The 21,004-nt window shown below is 43.0% G+C and overlaps 1 protein-coding gene across 1 annotated transcript in view; it reads left to right on the forward strand.

The window, feature by feature from the left end:
• LOC119437216 (O-acyltransferase like protein) overlaps positions 1–21,004 on the forward strand; it is a 98,190-nt gene that overhangs the window by 72,350 nt on the left and 4,836 nt on the right. The window contains exons 6-13 of the mRNA XM_037704264.2: positions 3,671–3,764; positions 5,093–5,194; positions 8,356–8,524; positions 9,482–9,561; positions 12,004–12,126; positions 12,285–12,405; positions 13,855–14,044; positions 17,730–17,872. Of these exons, the coding sequence (XP_037560192.2) occupies positions 3,671–3,764; positions 5,093–5,194; positions 8,356–8,524; positions 9,482–9,561; positions 12,004–12,126; positions 12,285–12,405; positions 13,855–14,044; positions 17,730–17,872 (1,022 nt within the window). The remainder of the gene's footprint in view (positions 1–3,670; positions 3,765–5,092; positions 5,195–8,355; positions 8,525–9,481; positions 9,562–12,003; positions 12,127–12,284; positions 12,406–13,854; positions 14,045–17,729; positions 17,873–21,004) is intronic.

Below are 21,004 nucleotides of genomic sequence, written 5' to 3' on the forward strand. Positions count from 1 at the left end.
GTGAAGGTCATCAGAGGATGCATCGTGTGCCAACACTACAACGTCAAAGCTTTCTCTGAAGTGACTGCACCGTTACCACCTGAAAGAGTAACCACTTCGGAACCCTTTCAAGTAACAGTACTAGATTTCGCCGGTCCCCTCTACGTTAAACATCCAAATGACTACGCCAAAGTGTATATTTGCCTGTTCACGTGCGCCGTGATTAGAGCTGTTCACCTCGAACTAGTGGAAGACATGACCGCCGCAAGCTTTCTCAACGCTTTCCGATGCTTTGTGTCGTGGCGGGGACTTCCTTCTGTTTATATTCCAACAACGCCTTAGCATTCAAGAAGAGCAAGAGAGAGCTTTCGAGATTGTGGCAGTCATTGAGAAACGAAGAAGTTTGTAACTTCATCGCGAACCATCACATCAAATGGAAATTTATTGCCGATCATGCACCGTGGTGGGGCGGTTTTTACGAGAGACTTATCAGGTCGGTCAAGCTGACGTTGAAGAAGTGCATCGGCAAGGGACATCTTATGGAGAAACAGCTACAAACAACTTTAACTGAAGTAGAAGCTGTGATTGATTCCTGGCCAATCACTTATGTTTATAGCGACTATCGTGATCTGGAACCCCTCTCCCCGGCTCACTTTTTCATTGGAAAGCGAATATCTGCACTTCCTGACCTAACACACGGCGAGATCACAGCCGATGGTCGCCATATATTACCTATGTGGGAACAACGAGAAAAAACTCGAACTTTCTGGGAACGTTGGTCCAAAGAATACCTCTTGGAGTTAAAAACAATGTCAAGCTCCAAGTCAACAACACCGTTCGACACAATTAAGAAAGGTGACTTCGTCCTTCTACAAGAGTCCAACCAGCCCCGGCAACTATGGAGCATTGTTCGAATAGAGGAGCTCCATAAAGGAAGGGATGGCAAGACAAAAACCTGTACCTTGAGACTACCGGGCGGATCTACCGTTGAATGAGTCGTTCAACACCTGTACCCACTGGAATCAAAATTTTTGTGAACTTCTGTGCGCGGGGCAGTTTGTTGGAACAAGCATGAAAAGAAGAGGACGAAGCTCTCGTGCTTGGGCCCACGTGCAACAGCAGCTATACCCATGCAGTCGTTTCTCAGTTTATTCATAATAAACCCTTTTCATATGGAATGGGAGGCTTGATTTCCTTCATATTTCATTTTGCGTTTTCTTAACAGCGATAAATCGCTCTCGACCAATCGTGGTCGGGCTGCGTTTCTGATCTCTGACGTCACGGACGTGTAGTGCGGGAAATTCGAAGGGGCATCAGCACCTATCCTTCAGTTTTTCGCCATTTTCTCGCTTATAAAACCTCTGTTCAGAGTAAGAATGGTATGTATGTGATCGCGATAGGATAATGTACAATTAAAGCTGAACTTCCGGTTTCTCTTTTTGTCCCTTTAAATAAAAAGTATATTGCACATTGATACTTCTTTCATGACACAACAAACCAAATCTGAAAGGGGCGTTCTTTCTTCATATTGTTACTGATTTATCACCTTGTCATCTGGACAGTACCTCTGGCTTGCTTGTTTAGCATCAGGATTGTACAACACGAGTGGTTTGAGCTTGTTTCAAGAGTGCTTCATTGTTTTGAGAAAAAGTGGAATATGCAATGTCTGTTGGAGCAATGAAAGTTTAAAGCTATGGTCCGGAGTATGTGGTTGGAGTAGCTCTACCTACATGCACAAAATGTAATCTCTGAATGTCAATGTGCACGTGACATCTTTGCCTGTTCCAAGCGAGCCATCAATTGACTTGGGTAGGTTTCATCTGAAGCTTTTCATGTTATAAGACTGGAAACATATACCAACAAGGCTGAGTATGAACCATTTGTTTTGACCAGAGCACTGCTAATTACATTTGTGAATTGGAAATCATTTATTGTTGATGTATCTGAGTAAAAATGGTGATGGTGGTAATATTAGAGAGTCCTAATTGATTGGTGTTTTTTTTTCCTTTTCAGGCAAAGCAGGAGGCATCTCCAAGCAACCAGTCATTCCGATTCTCAACCAATCCTTGCTCTAGTCAGCTCATTTCTAGTGTCTTCTCATGCAAGTTCTTTTTTTCAGTAAAGCACAATAAACATGCAGTTTCGTTCAGATTCAGGTGGCTTGTTGCTTTTTGGGCACAAATTTGTATGTATGCTTTGTACACGTCATGTACAGAACTCAAGTGCAACATGGCAACACTGACACGAAGATGAAGCAGTGTAGAAGAAAATGACACAAGGAGGAAATGTGCAATCACATCACGTTCAGTGTGGTGTATGTCCCCCTATGTGCATTGATTTATGCCCCGTTGCAAGCTATACCTGATGTGAGTTAGCCGTGTTGTAATGTATAACTTGGTATAACTTAATTCAATGACACAATTTTCTCATTGGCTGGAGATATACACCAGCATTATCATTTACAAAACAGAAATTTTGCACCTGTTGATACGAAGCAAGATAAAGCTGAACAAGTTCGTATGGATTCATGGTACAGAAGTGCAAGCATAGAAAACATGGACTCAAGAAGAATGGAAAAAAAGGTGTTTCTGTATTCCTTTTTGTGTGTTTTATGTGCACACCTTTCCTCACCACGGTCTGTCCGTTTTCAATTAGGAAAGTACGGGGCTCAATTTACAAAATTTCCGTTCTACGGAGCTGACCGTTTTTTTTAATTTGGAAAATAGAGACAATTCCGTGATTACAACTACGGAACTCACCGTTTTACATTCTACTCAACTAACCGTTTTCCGTTCTATGAAATTTTTTTTACAGACTGTCCGTTTTACGGAATCTACAGAAAAGTGTCCGGCAACGTTTTACCTTAAACTTTTACCATAAACTGAAGAAATTCTTTTAACGATGTATACGGTAGTGTAGGATCCGACATCATCGACTTACCGTACACGTCACATGAAACAACTGTTTCAATTTCAGTACCTCATTTACTGGTTATTTAAAGTTATTGATGAATTTCTAATCAAACTAAACCACCTTACTGATGGTATGACTGTCCATGCCATTTGAAAATGACAATATCCTAATGTGGTTAAAAAGACGCCGCAGTTGCCGTTTAACCGGCAAGTCACCATTGTAGAACTTTATCAGCGCAATGTCATGAGGCTGCGAGCATTGCGGCAATATCGTTCTCACCCAAATCGCAAACTGACGCAAGTTGGACTTCAGAGCTTTAGCAATAGTCTTTCAATTTCGAGGTACTTATAATTCTTTTTATGTGTGTGCCTTATGCTACAAGGAATCGTAAAATAGGGATACTGAACACTTTAAAAGTGACGGCGGTCGACAAGACGAGAAGCGTAAAAGCTATAGTTAAACTTGTTACAGAACTTACAATAATTCCTGCTTTCAGTGTGAAGCTAAAAAGCACATAGGCAGCCTAGTCCTGCAGCATATGCTTTATTTATTAGGATCGCCCACACAAATGTACCTTTACTCCACACCTGTGCAGCGCGCCATTTCGAGGGACACCAAGCTACTTCTGTCGACATTGAACAGCAGCAGATAAGTAGGGCTAGCAAGAATAGTTGCTAGGATGACAAACAGCATGTAAAAAATCGTAATATAAAAATGTGCAGCTTCTATGGTGAAGTAAAACGCTTGTACACTTCCGTGTGTCGTGGTTTTGTTTCAGAGAACTTGACAATGCTGAAGGACAAGATCAAGGACATCACCATACAGTTTATCGTCAACTTCACTCCTGCCGGAGACACCATCATCTGCCTGCTGTAAGAAATGCACTTGAAATAAGAGTCGTGCAGTGGATGTTTTCACCTGCCATACCTGCTACCAGTAGTTCCATGCCCGTCGACCTGGGCACAATGTCAACCATTGTTTGCCGGCTTGATCTTTTCACTGGTGAAAGCGTGCTGAAAATTTAGCGCCTGTGTTAATGGCTGTTGGTGCAGCACTAGGTATTAATGGAACATTGGAGACAAGCATTTTATGTCGGTCTAGAATGTTTGATTACCCTTCTGGAAACACATCAATTCCTGTTACATGCCAGAAAATTGTTCATTTGCATATCAAATTGCTCAATTATCACCTCCAATCAACCTTGAGCTGCACCTGACAACGAATGAACTTTTGTGACGCCACCATCAAATATCCATATCAGCTTGTTGTGACGTCATATTTTAATAGAAGCCTACTCGGGTTTATTGAAGGACAAAACTGCATTTTCAAAGAGCCAGCAACATAATCTAGGAGGTTTTGGTAACTTATCCTGTCCCATCACTGCCAAATAGGAGAAAACACTTCAAAAGACTTGATGTGACTTCATTTTCACTGGTAATAAGAATTTTACCTTCCAAATGAATGAAGACACTTTTCAAAGAATACATTACCAGTGTAAAGGAATTTATTGTTGCTTTTAGTGTGCCCTTTTTTATTTACGTAACTAAAGGAGAGGTTGGCACCTTTACTGGCACCGGCTTCTCCCTAATGAACACTTGTTGACCAACTGAGCACACTGAATGCTTCATGGGAACTGGCATATTCTTTGTATATGAAGACCTGTCATCCATACTTTTCTTTGTGTCCTTTATCGCACTGTACGATGCCCGGGACCCTTCCTTTCATTCTTCTAGTTTGTCCTTATTACAATCAACTATTACAAGTGCGTACTACTCATACGAACCTTGATAAGCTTTATATTATTTGACTGAAAGAGAAGATTCACATTTCACGTACACTGTTCACGACAAACGAACCCCGTTGATAGTTGCACTCGGACCACTGAAGTAGCACGAAAATGAATGTCAGAATAGAATGCATGCATTATCCCGGATCATGTTAAGTTTGCACTTATTGCTTGCACCGTGCTTGGCACACAAAGTTACACTTCAAGTTTGTGGAACAGTTTATCATAATAATGACACGTTAGAATCTATTAAAACACATGGCTTGCGTAGTTCCGTCTCAAGGGGGAGAGGTTCCTCAAGTGCAGGTGTAAGCACCGGCGAACCAGTGCTGCACACGCACGAGTCAGGTGCACTGATGTGCTGCCTGGCCTGGTCGCATAACATAACGCGTAAGCACTCACTATCGCACGCAGGGGTCTCATGATGGTCTACGTGTGCAACCGCCGACTTCAAGAGGAGAAAGCTGTGCGGGCCAAACGCTATGTGCTCAAGTACCTGCTTCATCGAGTAATCAGGTATGCGCAAATATTTCTTTCTTTGTCGGGTATCATGCTATACATTTGCATATGCAATGAGCGATGCACTGGAGATTACTCGCTTTTTTTTCTTTTTTTTGTAATTTCTAGCTCGTTGTGGAAGTGACAGTGCAGTCAAAGGAGAAACGGATTGCTTTTTTTTGCCACCGTATCGACCACCAAAATAATATGCAGCTACTGATCGCTATTATGAAACAAGCTTGTGTAGACGTTCAATGTTTTGTGCATTTTTGATGGCTATGCGAATTTGAGGGCAGGACATATATCTACGAAAAGGCCGTTAATCACATACTGCCCATGCGTCAAATAGTGGCTATTAAGCGGTACGTGCAAAATAGTGTGCGTCATTACAGCGCTGAATGGCAGCACTGCAACACAAAACTTTTTGATGCTTTTGGTGTTTTCTCACTCATTGCAAAACACCAACAGTCAGATGCTTAGAGATATGAGAGATTCGTGCTGCGTAATGCCAAAACATGATGAAATTTTGTGACCTTTTTTTACTTGACAAAACTTTTTTTGTTTTCTCTGTTATGCACAATGCGCTTGATGCACTGTTAAAGTTTATCATGATGTTGATGTTCTCTGTGTGAAAAAACTGCTTGAACACATTTATTGCTTTACCTGGGGGATGGGCTTCGTTTTTTTTTGTGTGTGTATGTGTGTGTGTTTACGTGTGTGTACAGTGCGCATGTTCTCTAAATGTCGATTCTTTTTTCTTTAAAACAATATTATCCCTTGGTAATACCCACCTGCTATGCTATCAACTGAGTGTGGCAGTACTGAAAATAACAAAATAAAAATAAATGCATTACATTGTGCAGCGGTGTCTCAAGTTACATGATCACTGTTCCCCTGAATTTGCAAGCCATATATTCCCCTGAATTCCACTGTGCTAGTGACTCCTGCTGCTTTAAATGCAGAGGAGAAATGCCTGCTTAGCTCCTTAGGCTAATCACTGCGAAGTTTTCTTGTAGATTGATACCTCCAAGAAAGTTAAAGCCTGTCTTTCTTGAACACCTTCCACTTACTGAGAATCATCAGTCTAGCGAGTAAAGCAGAGTTTATGGTTTCTCGCGGTAAGGAAAACCTGCGGCTGAAAATCCCATTAGCCCTCATCGTCCTCATGTCAAGAGCATCGAAACTCCTTCCCTGCAAGTTCAAGCACAACTTGTTTGATTGAAAGTTCAAGCAAGTGTAAAGCCTCAGTGTGCGTTTCATGTGCAAGACGCATAGTGTGACTGAGGGTCACTGCACCGAAAAAAAAACACCAGCACAACTGTTCACCTAAAATAAAATGGCATGGAGATTGTAGAAATCTTTGTTATCCTGTGCAGGACCTAATTAAAGTTTTTCCAGCCCAGTGAAGTCTGCACATTTCACAAAAGCCTCTGTAGATTATTCATAAAGTCAAAATATTTTGCGACGGGGATCACATCTATATATGTAGGTAACTTTAACTGCCTTGTTCTTTTGTTTGGCTGTTGCTTGTGCTGATTTTTACTGTTATAATCCCACTGTAATTTGGAGTCTTGGATATTTCCTGCGAGATGTGAAAGAACTGAATATGGTTCTTTGTGCACATCCTTTACTCTCTGTGTTAATTATTTTCTTGTTATTGTTTCTTTTTACCACCGTTCCCCTCTTAAGAGCGTTGCACGCTTTTCTGAGGCTGGTTTCTTTCTCCTGTACGCTTCTTGTGTGTTTCCTGCACCTTGATATGTGCTCTTGGACAATGTATTGTATATTCGCTATTGTGTGCTATGTCAAAGCTGATTAATTTGCCTTTAGAAGTGAAAGGAAACGTGCAAAGAAATTTTCGCAGCTCTATTGCGTCGTCTCCTCCATTGTCGATGGGAGTCAAGGGAACAGGGTAGGGTAAAATTTCTCAAAAAAAACAATTGTTTATTTGTTAGTGATTTGTAATCATCAGTCTTTCCTGAACAATGCTGGCTGTGTCATTTATGCGTGCGTGATTTATTTACCCTAGAAATGGCGTTTTCCAAAACCTCGGTGGTGTCCGGCCCCACCCGCTTTAACACATACACGTGATCTGTACCTCCCTTTTGTTGAAAAAAATATCAAACTAAAACGCAGGCTCTCTCTAGCTTTACCGGAATGGTTATTGCTCGTCTGGCACAGCAAAAAGCTGCCTAGCTTTCCATTTTTAGCCAAAACCGTAGACGCTGCCGGTATCACTTCAAGGCCAATTATCTGAAAACATAAATTTTTCCGACGTTTGACCCTTTTTCTCTGGAACCACAAAAGCTATAAGCACTCTTTTTTCCCACTACTGAGAGAGCACAAGGGTGAGTCTACTGAAATATAATTATGAAAATTAATGCAGGCAATTTTATCTGACAAGCTTTTTATTGTCCATATTGGCTTGAAAATTGGGAGGGTCCACTTAAAACAAAAGCAAGAAGTACTAAACAATATACAACAATAATTCTAGTTCAGTAATGAGAACACAGATAGTTGAATACAATGATACCAATATAAATCCTTTAAGCCTAGCAGATCCCGAGACAAATGGTTACATACATAGGTTAAAATACATCGGAGGGATAGGGCTCACCCTGTTCCCTTAACTCAGTATCTTCCTACTTCATTTACATTCTAAAAAGAAATTAGGTGCTGCCACCTTATTTTTGCGGTTGTAACTGTTTATTCCCTATTTAACTCCAATTCGACTTTTCCCGCATTTCCCAATGCAGTCTCGTTCAAACTGCTTGGGCATAAGCAGGCTGAACGCAAACAGTTACGGTCTAAAATAACTCCATCAAATAGAGTTAAATATGGAATAAACAGTTGCTCTCACACCAAAAAAAGAAAATGATTGTCAGCCATCAATTTGCATGCACGGCGTGTAATGTCATCTAACAAGAATGAGTTATTTAAGGTGACGTTTTTTTTTCAACTTTCCCTGTTTCTCTTTTCTTATCTGCATCCTTGCTTGGTTGTTTGGTTGTTTTCTTATTTGCTTGTTTCTTTGTTTGCTTGCATATTTGTTTGCTTGGGTGTTTGCTTTCTTGTTAGCTTGGTTGTTTGCTTGTTTGTTTGTATCCACAGACGCAAGGTGACGTGCATACTGGTCCACATGAACGTATGCACAATCCCGCCATTCCATACATGCACAGGTTGGCGCCCCTGATGGTGTTAACCACAGTGCTACTGGCCCCGGTGTTTCCCCAACTGGGCCAGGGTCCGACGTGGGAGTACGAATCTGGACGTATGGTGGGCCAGTGCCGCAGCAGCTGGTGGCTCAACGTGTTGCACATCAACAACTTCTTCCCCAGGAAGCAGCAGGTCTTGATCATCTGCAGAACAGTTCACTTTTCAACAACCAAGTAGGGCAGTAACCAAGTAGGGCAGTAAGATCATCGCACCTGCCATTACTAGCGTGGCTCTTCCGCCGCTTCATTATGCATCTTGGCTCAGCGACCTTTTTTTAAATTTTTTGTTAGGGACAGATTAGAGACCAAGAGGACCAATAAGTAACGCAGCAATTGATTTTAGTTGTAATGTACCCCGTAATTAGCAGGGCCAGTATTCACACAAATATACTTATGATGATGATTATTGGTGTTTATTGGCGCAAGGGCCAGATTTGGCCAAAGAGCACCAGGGCTATTGTGCTTTATGATTGGCTATTATGCTTCTTACGTTTAAATTTCTTAAGAACAGATGCCTGCTAATTGTCATGCACATTTTATTGGGGAAGGCAGTCGGCCAGTGGCCAATAGCGCTTACGAATTAAAAGATTTCTGAATTCGTGTCCCTGAAGTGGTGTCAAGACTTTAAACTACAGCAGAATTATCAAGAATTGGGAAGTGTTTGGTGTTTCCCTCTGCCCCCAAAAAACCACTCCAGGCTTCTAGTGATGTTGTGGCCCCGACCGATTCATGTTTGTCTTTATTTGACAGAGAGATCGCGTTGGATTCCAGTTCAAACCAAAATAAATAAACAAAGCGTGCCGGAAAGAACTCGCGCATCTCCACAGCCATGGTGATTTGCAGAATAGAGAAAAGAAAGCACGTGTTTTGGCAGCTGATGTCACTGCATACCGTCTCGGCCACTTCGTTTACTTGATTGAATTAGTGAGCGGCGCCTCTACATTTAGCATAGTATGTATTGAATTTCACAGCTGGAACTGACAATATTGCCAACTGCATGGTAGCGACTGCCCAACGTGCAAATATTTATCTTTTGCTCTACTTTTGCCACATTACCTGTCTTAACCAGCAAACCTTGCCTGCTGTGCAGTGCCTGGAGCACACCTGGTTGTTCGCGCTCATGATGCAGTTCACTATGGCCGGAGCACTTCTCGTGCCCGTATTCTACCAGTAAGTCACTCCATGAGTCTTTATTAAGGAAACAGATGATGGACAACTGCGAGGTGATACAGCTACTATACACCCATTGCTGCATTTCTCACTTGGCATTTGATACGCAGCTAAGTTGGAATTTTATGGGTCACTAGTCTTTTGCGACAACTAAATTTCACTTTAAAATTTCATGCTTCGCCTTGTGGGCTATGGCAACGTGTTAGTACTGGCTAATGCAAATTTTGCTCCATTTTCTTTTTGCTAGCGTAGTCAGCTGTATTCTGGTGTCACACGTACACTTCTGATCTGATCGGGGCCGATCCGGATTGAGCTTGATCTGGATCGGGTGTTGCTACACATTTATTTGTGATCACGATCTTGCGGGATCCAGATCAGGGTGATCGCGATCCGAGAATCGCGATCAGGCCTCTTGATTGCGATCGCACGCAGACGTCTGCGCCCTCTAGCGCAGTATTCTGAAAGTGCGAAGAACAAAAAGTGAAGGCAGGTCAATCAAAAAACACTTAAAAACCTTTTTATCAGCAATAGTAAGTTGCCAAATTAAAATATTATCCAAATTTAACTGTTTTATAACAATGTGAATTTGTAGCCATGGCATTATGCAGTTCTAAGAGTTGCGACTATCAGCAGATGATAATCACTCGATCCGGATTATTGGACCGTTTAGCAGCGGCCATTGTTGTACGCGATCAAGAAATCCGATCCGGATCGGGCCCGATCGTGATCCGAAGTGTACGTGTGACACCGGTATTAGTTTTATCACTGAAAAGTCCAAATTAAAAGCCGTGAACTTGGTAGAGTCACCGATTTCTAACAGAACAACTTTCAAGCTGTCCTAAAACAGTTCCTTATGCAAGAAACAAAACGAGTCCGCCAGTACTGAATAAATGATGCGGAAATCTATTTATAGTAAAATATACAAAATTTAGACGTGGAGCAATAGTACCGGCTTTAATACTAACATTATCGCACTGACTGACGTTATATCGTCATCCGTTAAAAAAACATTATGCAGATCGAATGCAAATTGTGGAATCTGTGTTGTAAAGCTTTCGTGGAGCATTTAATCAAATGCCACAAAGCTGTTCATCTTCTGCAACATGTTTTATGGTATAGCGATAACGTGCCTGTCCGGCAAATCAGCAAGGCGTAGAAACGCCCATTAGCCGACCCACATGATCAACGAGACACTGCACCTGGGATCGACCTGCTTTTGATCATGCCATCTCTGGTATCTGCCCAGTTTTCGACTGGACTACGTTTAGGACCAGCCTGCTTTACTCGGCAAGAGGCCTTTTGGAAAGTTCACGTCTGAAGTAGTCGCCAAGTGGTGGATTGCGATTTTTTCAGTGTTTTGTGTACTCGGGGGTAGCGTAAATGCTCTCTGGCGGTAGTGGATGAAAATTTCTCTAAACATGACCATTCGGCCCTGTGCGTCTGCGCATTGCATCATCGATTCCAAAGCGGAGAATGTAGGTGGCAACCGGCACATCTGCAGGGATAGCACAGATCTGGCTACAAAGTATACCTGTAAGCCTATTTGTTATGTGAGTGATGTTTGTGAGAGCTATTCGGCAAGACAGCAGCGGCGGCAGCAGCCACGGGTAAGAAAGTCAACGCTACTCACAGATTCAACGCTGCTTGCATGCAGCAGGATGCACAGGAAGACTGAACACGGCGATTCAGGTTGGCGTCATTCCAAAAAACTGCAGTATAGTGCACAAATAGCTTTCGGCGCAAGTGACAGATGTGGCCACAGTCCAAGAATTTTAGTCTCAGAAAATGTTCTGGAGTCCAGTCGGTTTAGTGTGTCTGTACAGAAGTGCACTGCATATCATATTGACCGCTGTTCAATGGTTTCTTGGGATCTACAAGAAGTACCAGATTAGTCTATGGGACATTCCCAACATTGCAAAGATAAGCTTTCGTAAATGCCGCTTCAAGCCGTAGGCGGTCGGTAACGTTGTATTGCCATGGAAGGCACTAGTTGGCACCTGAAACTGTAGCAAAAGGTCCAGGGTACGCTTGGAGATGCTCGGAGAACACCAGTACTCTAGCGCAATGTGTGTGCCTTTTTCCTTGTGCTTTCTAAATGCCGGTCATACAAATTCTGAACTATTCTACACCAACCGGCCCAACTTTCTACCTTATTGAAACTCAAGAAGGCTTGGGCAGTTTTGGAAGCAAGCAACTTAAGTTATCTTTCAGTATCCATCCTCGCCAATTGAATTGAAATTGCATGGGTGCCTTCGTGGGAAGTGCAGGCTTTGGAGTATCGTGAAGGGCACAAACCGGCCCTACGCTTGCTGTTGACTATGCGTGTACGCACTACTAGATGAGTTTAATATATCGGTAATGATAAGTGCCTTTGAGATGTTTGTCGAAGTATTCTGAGCCACTACACCATTGTAATATACGCGTGGTTGCGAACGTTCGCAGTCGGCCAGTGGTGGGTCGTGTGCTGGCCATTAGCGGCATTGTGGCATCCATCGCACTGACCTTCCTCTTCACACTGCTTCATGACCTAGGACCGACCTGGTTGTTCCGCGAGTACAAGCCCGGGTAAGGTCCTTCATCCGTTCTGCAGCAGTAAAATTAAAGATTATGAGCCTCCACATACATGTACTATGTCCTTTTTTCAGTTTTATTATGTGTAGTGGCTACTCTAAGGCATTTAAACATTGATTAATTGATTGATTCATTTCCCTGAAAACTTCTAGAACACGGGACACCTATGCGGAAATGATCTACGTGCGGCCTTACACAAGAGTCGGTGCCTTTTTCTTCGGAACGCTGGCGGGCGAACTTCTCTCCCACCGAAAGAAGATTACCATCAACAAGGTGACCGATCATTTACATGTATAGTTTGAGTCGCCATTCGGTACGAGCCATTGCAGTGAACATTTATGCTCGCTTGCTAAGGCGGCAGTGCAGTTGATGCGTTAGCCGAAGAGAACTAAATGGACATCGCCCAATGCTTAATTTACAGCAAAACATGCATGTGCGCACACAAAAACATAGAGACCATAGTTTCAATGGCCTCCTTCAGGTGCGCACATAGGTATATTTGAGCTTCAAAGTGCAAGCTCATGTCATCATCAACAACAATTCATTCAACGTTTGGCGTATCATTAAGCGTAAAATACACTGGGCTCTCCGGCTAATATATCCCAAATCTTTAAGCGTAACAATATCGCCTATGCGTATATAAAATATTAACCTGTGTCAGTTTTTTACGCTAGTAAACATGCGTCTTAACCGAAACCAACTAGCCCAACGTATTAACCTTACTTCTGTCAGGCACCTATGGGAATAAATCACTAGCTGTGTTTGGGTGCATGCATGCATTTTCTATTAGATGGATAAGTAATCAACAAATGTCCAACATTTTGCGTAACACATTGCGTTAAATCTTTGATTTAGATGTTTCATATCAGAACTGAGGACCATACTTCAACATAATTAGTCAGCAATGACTCACCAGTTGTATTCATGTATGCGCTATAGGGCCCCGTCGGCGCCTGCTCACACTTCCCCGAACTCACTTGCGTTCGTTCTCGCGTTAGAACCCAAAAGCCACTCGTGAAGGTAAGCCGCATATGACCTCTAGTTGTTGAGCGGCATTTATTTTCAATTCCACTGGCTGCACAGTTTCGTGGCTTGCAACGTAAATGTTAGCTCATTAGACTCCCTTGCACCGATCGGCTGTTTATCAACGCACTCAGTAACTATTTAGGGGACATCTGTGAAAAACAGCAAATAAGGTCCTGATCATTTCGAGTACACAAACAAGTGGACGGAATAAAAAGTGGTGAGGCTCAATCCCGAAAGCCTTTCGCTCGTAAGGGCTGTTTACGACTAGCCGGCCGCATTTGTGACAATATGTTCGTCACAATTGGCTGGCGTACGTTCTAATGAACAGCTATACAGCAATAACAATGTTTTTAATACGGGTTCCATCAAAGGTAGTGCCAGAGAATAGTAAAGATTAGTATTTTACTATCTAAGGTGGCTGGCTGATGAGAAACAGATTTTAAGAGCGAAAAGATTTGCAAATGCATATCCCCCTGCGGCTCGGATATGTATGTACCTATAGAAGTAATGTGCAGTTGGTTCCACCTACGTAAAAGCTCCCTTATACTTAAATATTGCCGAGATTCGCTTTGAACAATCCACGCATTCCGTAGCGTATCATGGCATGATAGAGGTCTGATAAACTGGACCCGTACGTCATCCACCAGAGTGAGTGCAACGGCACCGACCAGAAAGAGCGCGTCCCGCCACATGCAGGGGCTGGTGTGTCTTGGCTGGCTGTGCTGCCTGGGCACTCTGTTAGCGCTCATCCACGCGCCGTTCAAGTGGAACCGTGGCCTGGAGTTGCCTTTCACCGAGGCGTCGGCCACGTACGGGGCCTTTTCGCGAGTACTCTGGGGTGCTTCCATCTGCTGGGTGGTCGTCGCCTGTGCCCACGGCTACGGTGGTACGTCAACATCCGTACGCTTTGTTATACTGTCTAGTGCTCATCACCTGTTGCCGCTTTGTGCCTCTGTGGGCGGGCAAATTAATGCACTGGGTGACGATTCGGGTTATATCGGCGACACAGCAAAACTTTAAATTCTCCTCTGGCGCGTCAGATATGTGTATGAGTCAAGGGGAAAATCCCTCCAAAGACATACACCTCGACCAGTGCAGCATGCCATGCATCAGGGATTTCGACGGCCCTGGTTCCTCATTCGGGTACTTCGGTTTTAAACTTAGGCGTACTGTGCACTAATAATTATACCCCCATTCAGGCATAACTGTGTGCATACGCTTCAGGTATGCGCCGGAATTCTGGCACGTGCGCATCGAAGGACCCTATAACGTGGCATTGTAAACTGATGTCGTGCTATTGGCGAATATTCTTCTGCACACTCCGCTTAGCGGCACTCTTCAATCCGAGCTGTAGATCTCAGAGGCTATGGAATTGGCTAATATTCCGCTGCGGGTTCCCGTTTGACAATGCACGAAAACTAAAGTATAAAGTATTTTGTTCCTTTGAACTCCTTTGATTTAGTGACTGGTGCCCTCCGGGTGCGTGCGCGAATTCGCCGCATCCTTTTTCTCTCTCCCCTTCACCTTCTATTCTCTTCTTCCAGCGTAGGGTAGCCAACCAGGCAATGATCCCTGCAGAAGCAGCCAACCTGTACATGTCTCTTAGGTGGACATTTCCAGAATATTACCCCCACCCCCCTCCGCCCTGTAGTCACGCGATGGACCAAATTCTGCGGACAAGCATGACGTGGCTGAACCGCAGCGAATTGCGCTGCGACCAACTTAACTGCGTGTCCAACGGTATTGTCGCTCCCCGCTTAGTCAAAACTAACATATACAATGTCTTCTGACAAACGCGCGTGCTTTTCTTCGTAATGTCTTTGAGTTCTCCTCTTCGACATCAATCTGTGCATAACAGGACCAGTCGTGGGGCTGCATAGCGGGGCACCTCTTCGACTTTCATTGCTCCGAAGCCCCAGCGATTAAAAGGGAGAATGCTGCTCCCTCTCGAGATATTTAGCTCCACGCGCATGGGACCTTGTAATGGGACCTTGTGTCGAGTTTTGTAGCTCTAATTGAAAGAAAGTAAGAAGTGTACTTTTACTTAGCTAAGTCATTGACAAATCGATGGATTCTAATAATTTGACCCAATTCACAGTTAAATGGTTCCATCAAGTTACCTTATGTGACAATTTGTTAAATTCTTGGTGAGTTCTGACATACGAAATGCACGCCTTAAGAAAGTGAACATTCTTGATTGAATTGACACTGCACGTACACTAGCAATTTAAGATAAAGGCATGCAATAAATTTCACATTCTTGACGAAAGTAGGCCAGTGCCTTGGATGCCGGTCAGTCCCTTCATTCCCAACAAATTACAGCATACAGCAATTTACAGTTGTGAACAATTTTGCTTCACCCCTCACCTATGTGAATTCCGGTGTACCACAGGGCAGTGTATTAGGACCATTGCTTTTTCTAATATATATCAACGACCTGCCTAATAAAATCTTTTCCTGCACGTGCATTTTCGCCGATGACTGTATAATATACCCACCAATTACCAGCTTTGAGGAGCACCTTATGCTTCAAGGCGACCTTTAACACATTAACGACTGGTGCAATGCCTGGCAAATGACACTTAACTCATCTAAATGCAAGGTAATGACTTTCACACGCAGACACTTTAACTTAAGCTTTTCTTATTATATAAATGCAGATCTAGTATCCGAAGCTTTACTGTACAAATATCTAGGCATTCATCTCCCACCATATCTTTCCTGGGCCTCTCATATAACAAACATATGCGCTAATGGTTCAAAAACACTAGGGTACATTCGTCGCAACCTACGAAATTCTCCATCTGACATCCGCAAATTAGCCTTCCTGACGTTCGTCCGTCCACAGCTCGAGTTTGCATCCCCGTTTTGGTCTCCTCATCACGAGTACCTAATCGGCATGTTAGAAGCCATCCAAAACCGAGCTAGTCGTTTCATTACCCGCAATTACAATAGGCAGTCAAGCATAACTCGAATCAAACTTGACTTTTCGCTTCCTGCACTAAGTAGTCGTCGTGACGTGGCATTGCTGTCCTTGTTCCATAAATATGTTCATCAATTGAAGTCATCGTCTTTGCTGCTGGAATGTGCAAGTTACGTATCACGACGACTGAATAATGATTTAAGTTTCACTCGCATCTACGGAAACACTGATGCATTTAATTTGTCGGCTTTGCCACGAGCCATTCGCTTGTGGAATTCCTTCCCTGACAGCGCTGTCATGCAAACGGACAGAGATAAATTTAGGCAACTCCTGAACTTGCAGTTTCTGTCCTAAAATTGTGTCATTCTGTATGCCATGCTCTCTATTTGTATGTAACGTCACGCTGACTATTGTTTGCTATTCATGCTTTAAAGTAAACTTTTCTTACGCAATGTTTGATTATATACGTGAACAATGTGCTTGGTAAAATTTATCTGGTATTTTGTACACTACCTTGACTGCTATTTCTTTTTATCTACGTATTGTTTTTATTGTTTGTTTTTCTTTCATACTTTGAAATACACATTTTTACATGATGTTCGATATGTGCGCGAGCAATATGCGTGATAACATTTGGCTGATGTTTTGTATGCTAACGCGTCTTCTTCATTTGTAATCCTGTTTTGCGACGATGATTTCTGCTCATTTTCGTGGTCCTCGAGTTTTGGAATTCATGTGTAAAACTGTCTTGCAGTGATGCCCCCCTTACCCAATGCTCCTCATAGGGCCTGTAAGGTATTTTGAAATTAAAAAATTTTAAAAATACTTTTTGTACATTTTTTACAAGCAGTATGAGCTCATCGCCGGTCACACTTCATGACAAAGAAGTTAGATGCATAGAGAATCAGCATATAGCACAAAGAGCGATGGAACACAAAATGTTAGTTCGAATGTTAAGAGACAGGAAGAGAGCAGTGTGGATCGGAGAGCAAACAGGGATAACCAATATTCTAGTTGACATTAGGTGGAAAAAATGGAGCTGGGCAGGCCATGTAATGCATAGGATGGATAACTGGTGCACCATTAGAGTTACAGAATGAATACCAAGAGAAGGGAAGCGCAGTCGAGGACAGAAGAAAACTAGGTGGGGTGAAGTTAAGAAATCTGCAGGCGCAAGTTGGAATCAGCTAGCGCAAGGCAGGGGTAATTAGAGATCACAGGGAGAGGCCTTCGTCCTGCAGTGGACATAAATATAGACTGCTGATGATGATGATATACGCACCATTACTCACCGTCGCCTTCACAGTATTTTCTTGTTGATTTTTTTCCTTAAGGACGGGGGAGGAGAGGGGAGGTGCAATTGTTTACAAGCTGTCTGACTGTTATATAAATTTGTTTTTAGCGAATGTTACCTGACAGCACCTTAGTTTCTGCTCCATTTGCGGAGGCTTGTGGGGAGGAGGAATTAAAGACTTTTATGTTTCCTTGCCCCCGAGTGCGTCAGTATGCCTGCGTATTCTTGTACATGACTGTCAACAATCAGTGGGACACTAATGGTGGCAAGCCAATGAGGGTGCACCTGACCATCGCACGCAGTTTTTTTTCCACATCACATGCACTATGCGACCACCGTTCGTTGGCGATGCAGGCTGGCTGAATGACCTGCTGTCGCTCAAGTGCTGGCAGCCACTGAGCCGTCTCCTCTATTCGCTCTACATGGTCAGCCCGCTTGTCATCGCCTACTCAAACGGAGTACGGGAGCACGCCTACTACCTCTCCTATGACGCCATGGTGAGTGAACGCACATTAACTGCTTGCAAACGCGGGAGTGTGCAGTTTTGGTGCTTATATGGAACAATGGTGCTACTTTGAAAGTATATTTATCCGAGGACCCTTGTTGTTTTCTGTTCCACTTTTACACTTTTGTGTTTTCCTAAGCAGCACCTGCCGTGGTTGCTTAGTGGCTATGGCATTGGGCTGCTAAGCATGAGGTCGCGGAATCAAATCTTGGCCACAGTGGCTGCATTTCGATGGGGGCGAAATGCAAAACCACCCGTGTACTTAGATTTAGGTGCACATTAAAGAACCCGAGATGGTCTAAATTATTCCAGAGTCCCCCGCTACGGCGTGCCTCATAACCAGATCATGGTTTTGGCACGTAAAACCCCATAATTTTTTTTCCTAAGCAGCCCTTAGTGTGATAGTCACGTTCCATTACGGCCCTTTCATCAATTTACGAGCACATATAGAACAAGACATCATTATGAAATTCAATAGAAATGAATCTCAGAACATGCACTGAGGGTGAAATGACGGAAGTAGGCCCGCTCATTCATTGTCGCGCGCTTCGCAACGCGCCGCTTGGTTTACCATATGCACACACAGACACACATACACTAGTTCACATGTGTATGCCCTGATGCACGCATCGTTCATTTGGAAGAGCTGTTAATCATTGGCCGGGCTTAATTGCGTTCATTCCATTTCCTCTCACTATTAGTCTTATTTTCAGGAACAACTCTCTCGTAAAGAAGGATTCGTTAATCAGGGACCGGTACTGATCACGGGATACATTCCATGACGTACACGGCATTTTGCATTGCAGTATTAAGCGAAAAACAGAGTGTGTAGCATAATTATTTCAAAAATAGGTTCCTTCTGCTTGTGGTTTATGCTTCAGCTGGTCACGCGCAGAACCGAATGTCTTATTTTGATTTGAAGTCTCCCTTAACAACTCCGACTTTAGGAAATGGAGCGACGCCGTTTAGAGGGGGTGTCTCCATTCAATCCATTGTTATCAGAACAGTGAAATACTGTCATGTCTGAGAGGCTCAGCAGTGGTAAAGCTTCAGTGGAATATAATAAATGCACTCATAGTATCATTTGGTATATGTTGACAAATGCATGATTCATATTTTTTTTTGGTCGTGAAAGACCAGGTATTCATGACTCGTGATTTCGGAACGCCGTCAAAGTTGTGTAACTTTTAGATCGGTGCACACTAGGTGCGACATATACTGGCACTCATTGCGATAGGGCAGCCAGCAATAATTCTGACAAGAATTTCATCATTGAGAGGGGCACATGTTATTTACAAAAGAAGTTGCTTCTAAGCGGAGCCTAACAACGCTGGCCATGAGAGCAAAAGCTTGTGGATGCTGAAGTGATGCACTTCTGAATGATGAGAGAGACTTATCTTATAAGACTAAAAAGGCTAAAAAGGCTTATGAAACTTTCATTCCAGTGAGGTTCAAGATGTTGACGAACAAGTGGAAAAGATTTTTCTCGACCATAAGCGCTTTTATTAGGAATAACGGCTTCACAGCTATGTTGTCGTAATGGAGCGCCCGGTGCTCTCCTCTCCGAACATCAGGACATTTCTCCCCTGCTGCTTTTCTAAGAGTCTCCTGGAGCTATATACATAACATTGCTCCTTCACTTTCTTCCATTTAGAAAAACGCTTATTGTGACTTACATTGCGAGAATCGCATAAAAGTCATGTTGATTTCTTTCTGATGGACATATTCAATAAAAGTTGAACATTACGTTCATAATGTTACGGCCAATATGCCCTTCCTTAGTGCTTCTGTTCGAAAGTTGAGTTGCAGCTTTCCCTAAAGATGAATTCCCGAATGATCACCTTCGCATCCCAATGTATCTCTAGAATTTCTTTGAATTTCACCGCCCATAATTTTACAAAAATCTGCTACCAGATTCGATAGGGGGAAAAATAAGGGCATCAGTTGTCGACATGAACTTACTAAGTCGAGCATAATACGCGACATGAAAATAGGTTTAAATATTTTTGCGACGAGTAGAAGCTATGACATGCCACTGAAGTTCTCTTCAGACTACAGGAAAAACAAGGGGAATGTGGGAGATGGCGATTCAAGATGATGAGTAACACGAGAACAAGGTGAGAGCAGGAGCCAACGTTTGGACAAGTGGACTTGTCTTCTTCAAGGCGACATATGCTCTCTTCAGCACAGTATATATAGGTAGGGTTCTTCTAAAGGGAAGAGAAGGTAAGGTGGATGGGTGAAGTAATGAGCGAGAGTGTGTTAGCGGCAAGGGTATAGAATTGAAAAGAAATATAATGCACTACTGATAGTCGGTGGAGGAGTTTGAGGCAGCTACCTGTGTTAGCAGGTTGATGTGTCATGACAGGTTCCTCTTTTCATGGAAGAAGTCTGGACGATGAGGGGGGTGGTGTCTGCTGTGCTGGAGGTCAGTGAACTATCATGTCTGATGGGGAGAATAAAAGTAGAGGCAGAAAAATGGTGTTCAGGGGCAAAAAAAATTCAAAACGGGGGGCGTAGATATATAGATAAAAGAACGAAAGGAATGAGTGAAAGCAAAGGGTAGGAATATTATGGACAATCGAATAACGAAAAAAAAGAAAGACTAAGCAACTCAATGAACAATAACTAAGTTCTGTTGCCTATGCTTTTCAATTTAGCATAGCGAATAGATTCTAAAGCTCTCTTTGAAACATTCATGCCTATTGGTTGCAATGTCTTGAACTTATGAATGAGGTACGATACTCTATATTTTCAGTCTAGTAAATTTGACTAGTATGTAGAGTTTAAGTTCATCAAAGTTATGACCTGATTGGTTGAAATGCTCGGCGATGGCTTTGGCAAGCTTTTTAGCTGTGTCCGCACGATGTCCGTTTAGCCTGATGTTCATTGATTGTCCCGTTTCACCGATATATTGCTTCTTACAGAAGGAACACTCAAGCATATAAATTACATCGGATCTAGTGCAAGTAAAGTTAGTTTTCACTTCGTTTGTGTAGCCATTTGCGGTACGTCTAATTTTAAGGCCACTTTGAAGGTGCTTGCAGGTTTTGCACCTAGGGCGAGAACATGCTTTTATAACGGGGAGATTATGTTAGCTGACTTTTGCATGCACTAACATGTC

The sequence above is a fragment of the Dermacentor silvarum genome, chromosome 1, assembly GCF_013339745.2.
Source record: "Dermacentor silvarum isolate Dsil-2018 chromosome 1, BIME_Dsil_1.4, whole genome shotgun sequence".
NCBI classification, from domain to species: domain Eukaryota; kingdom Metazoa; phylum Arthropoda; class Arachnida; order Ixodida; family Ixodidae; genus Dermacentor; species Dermacentor silvarum.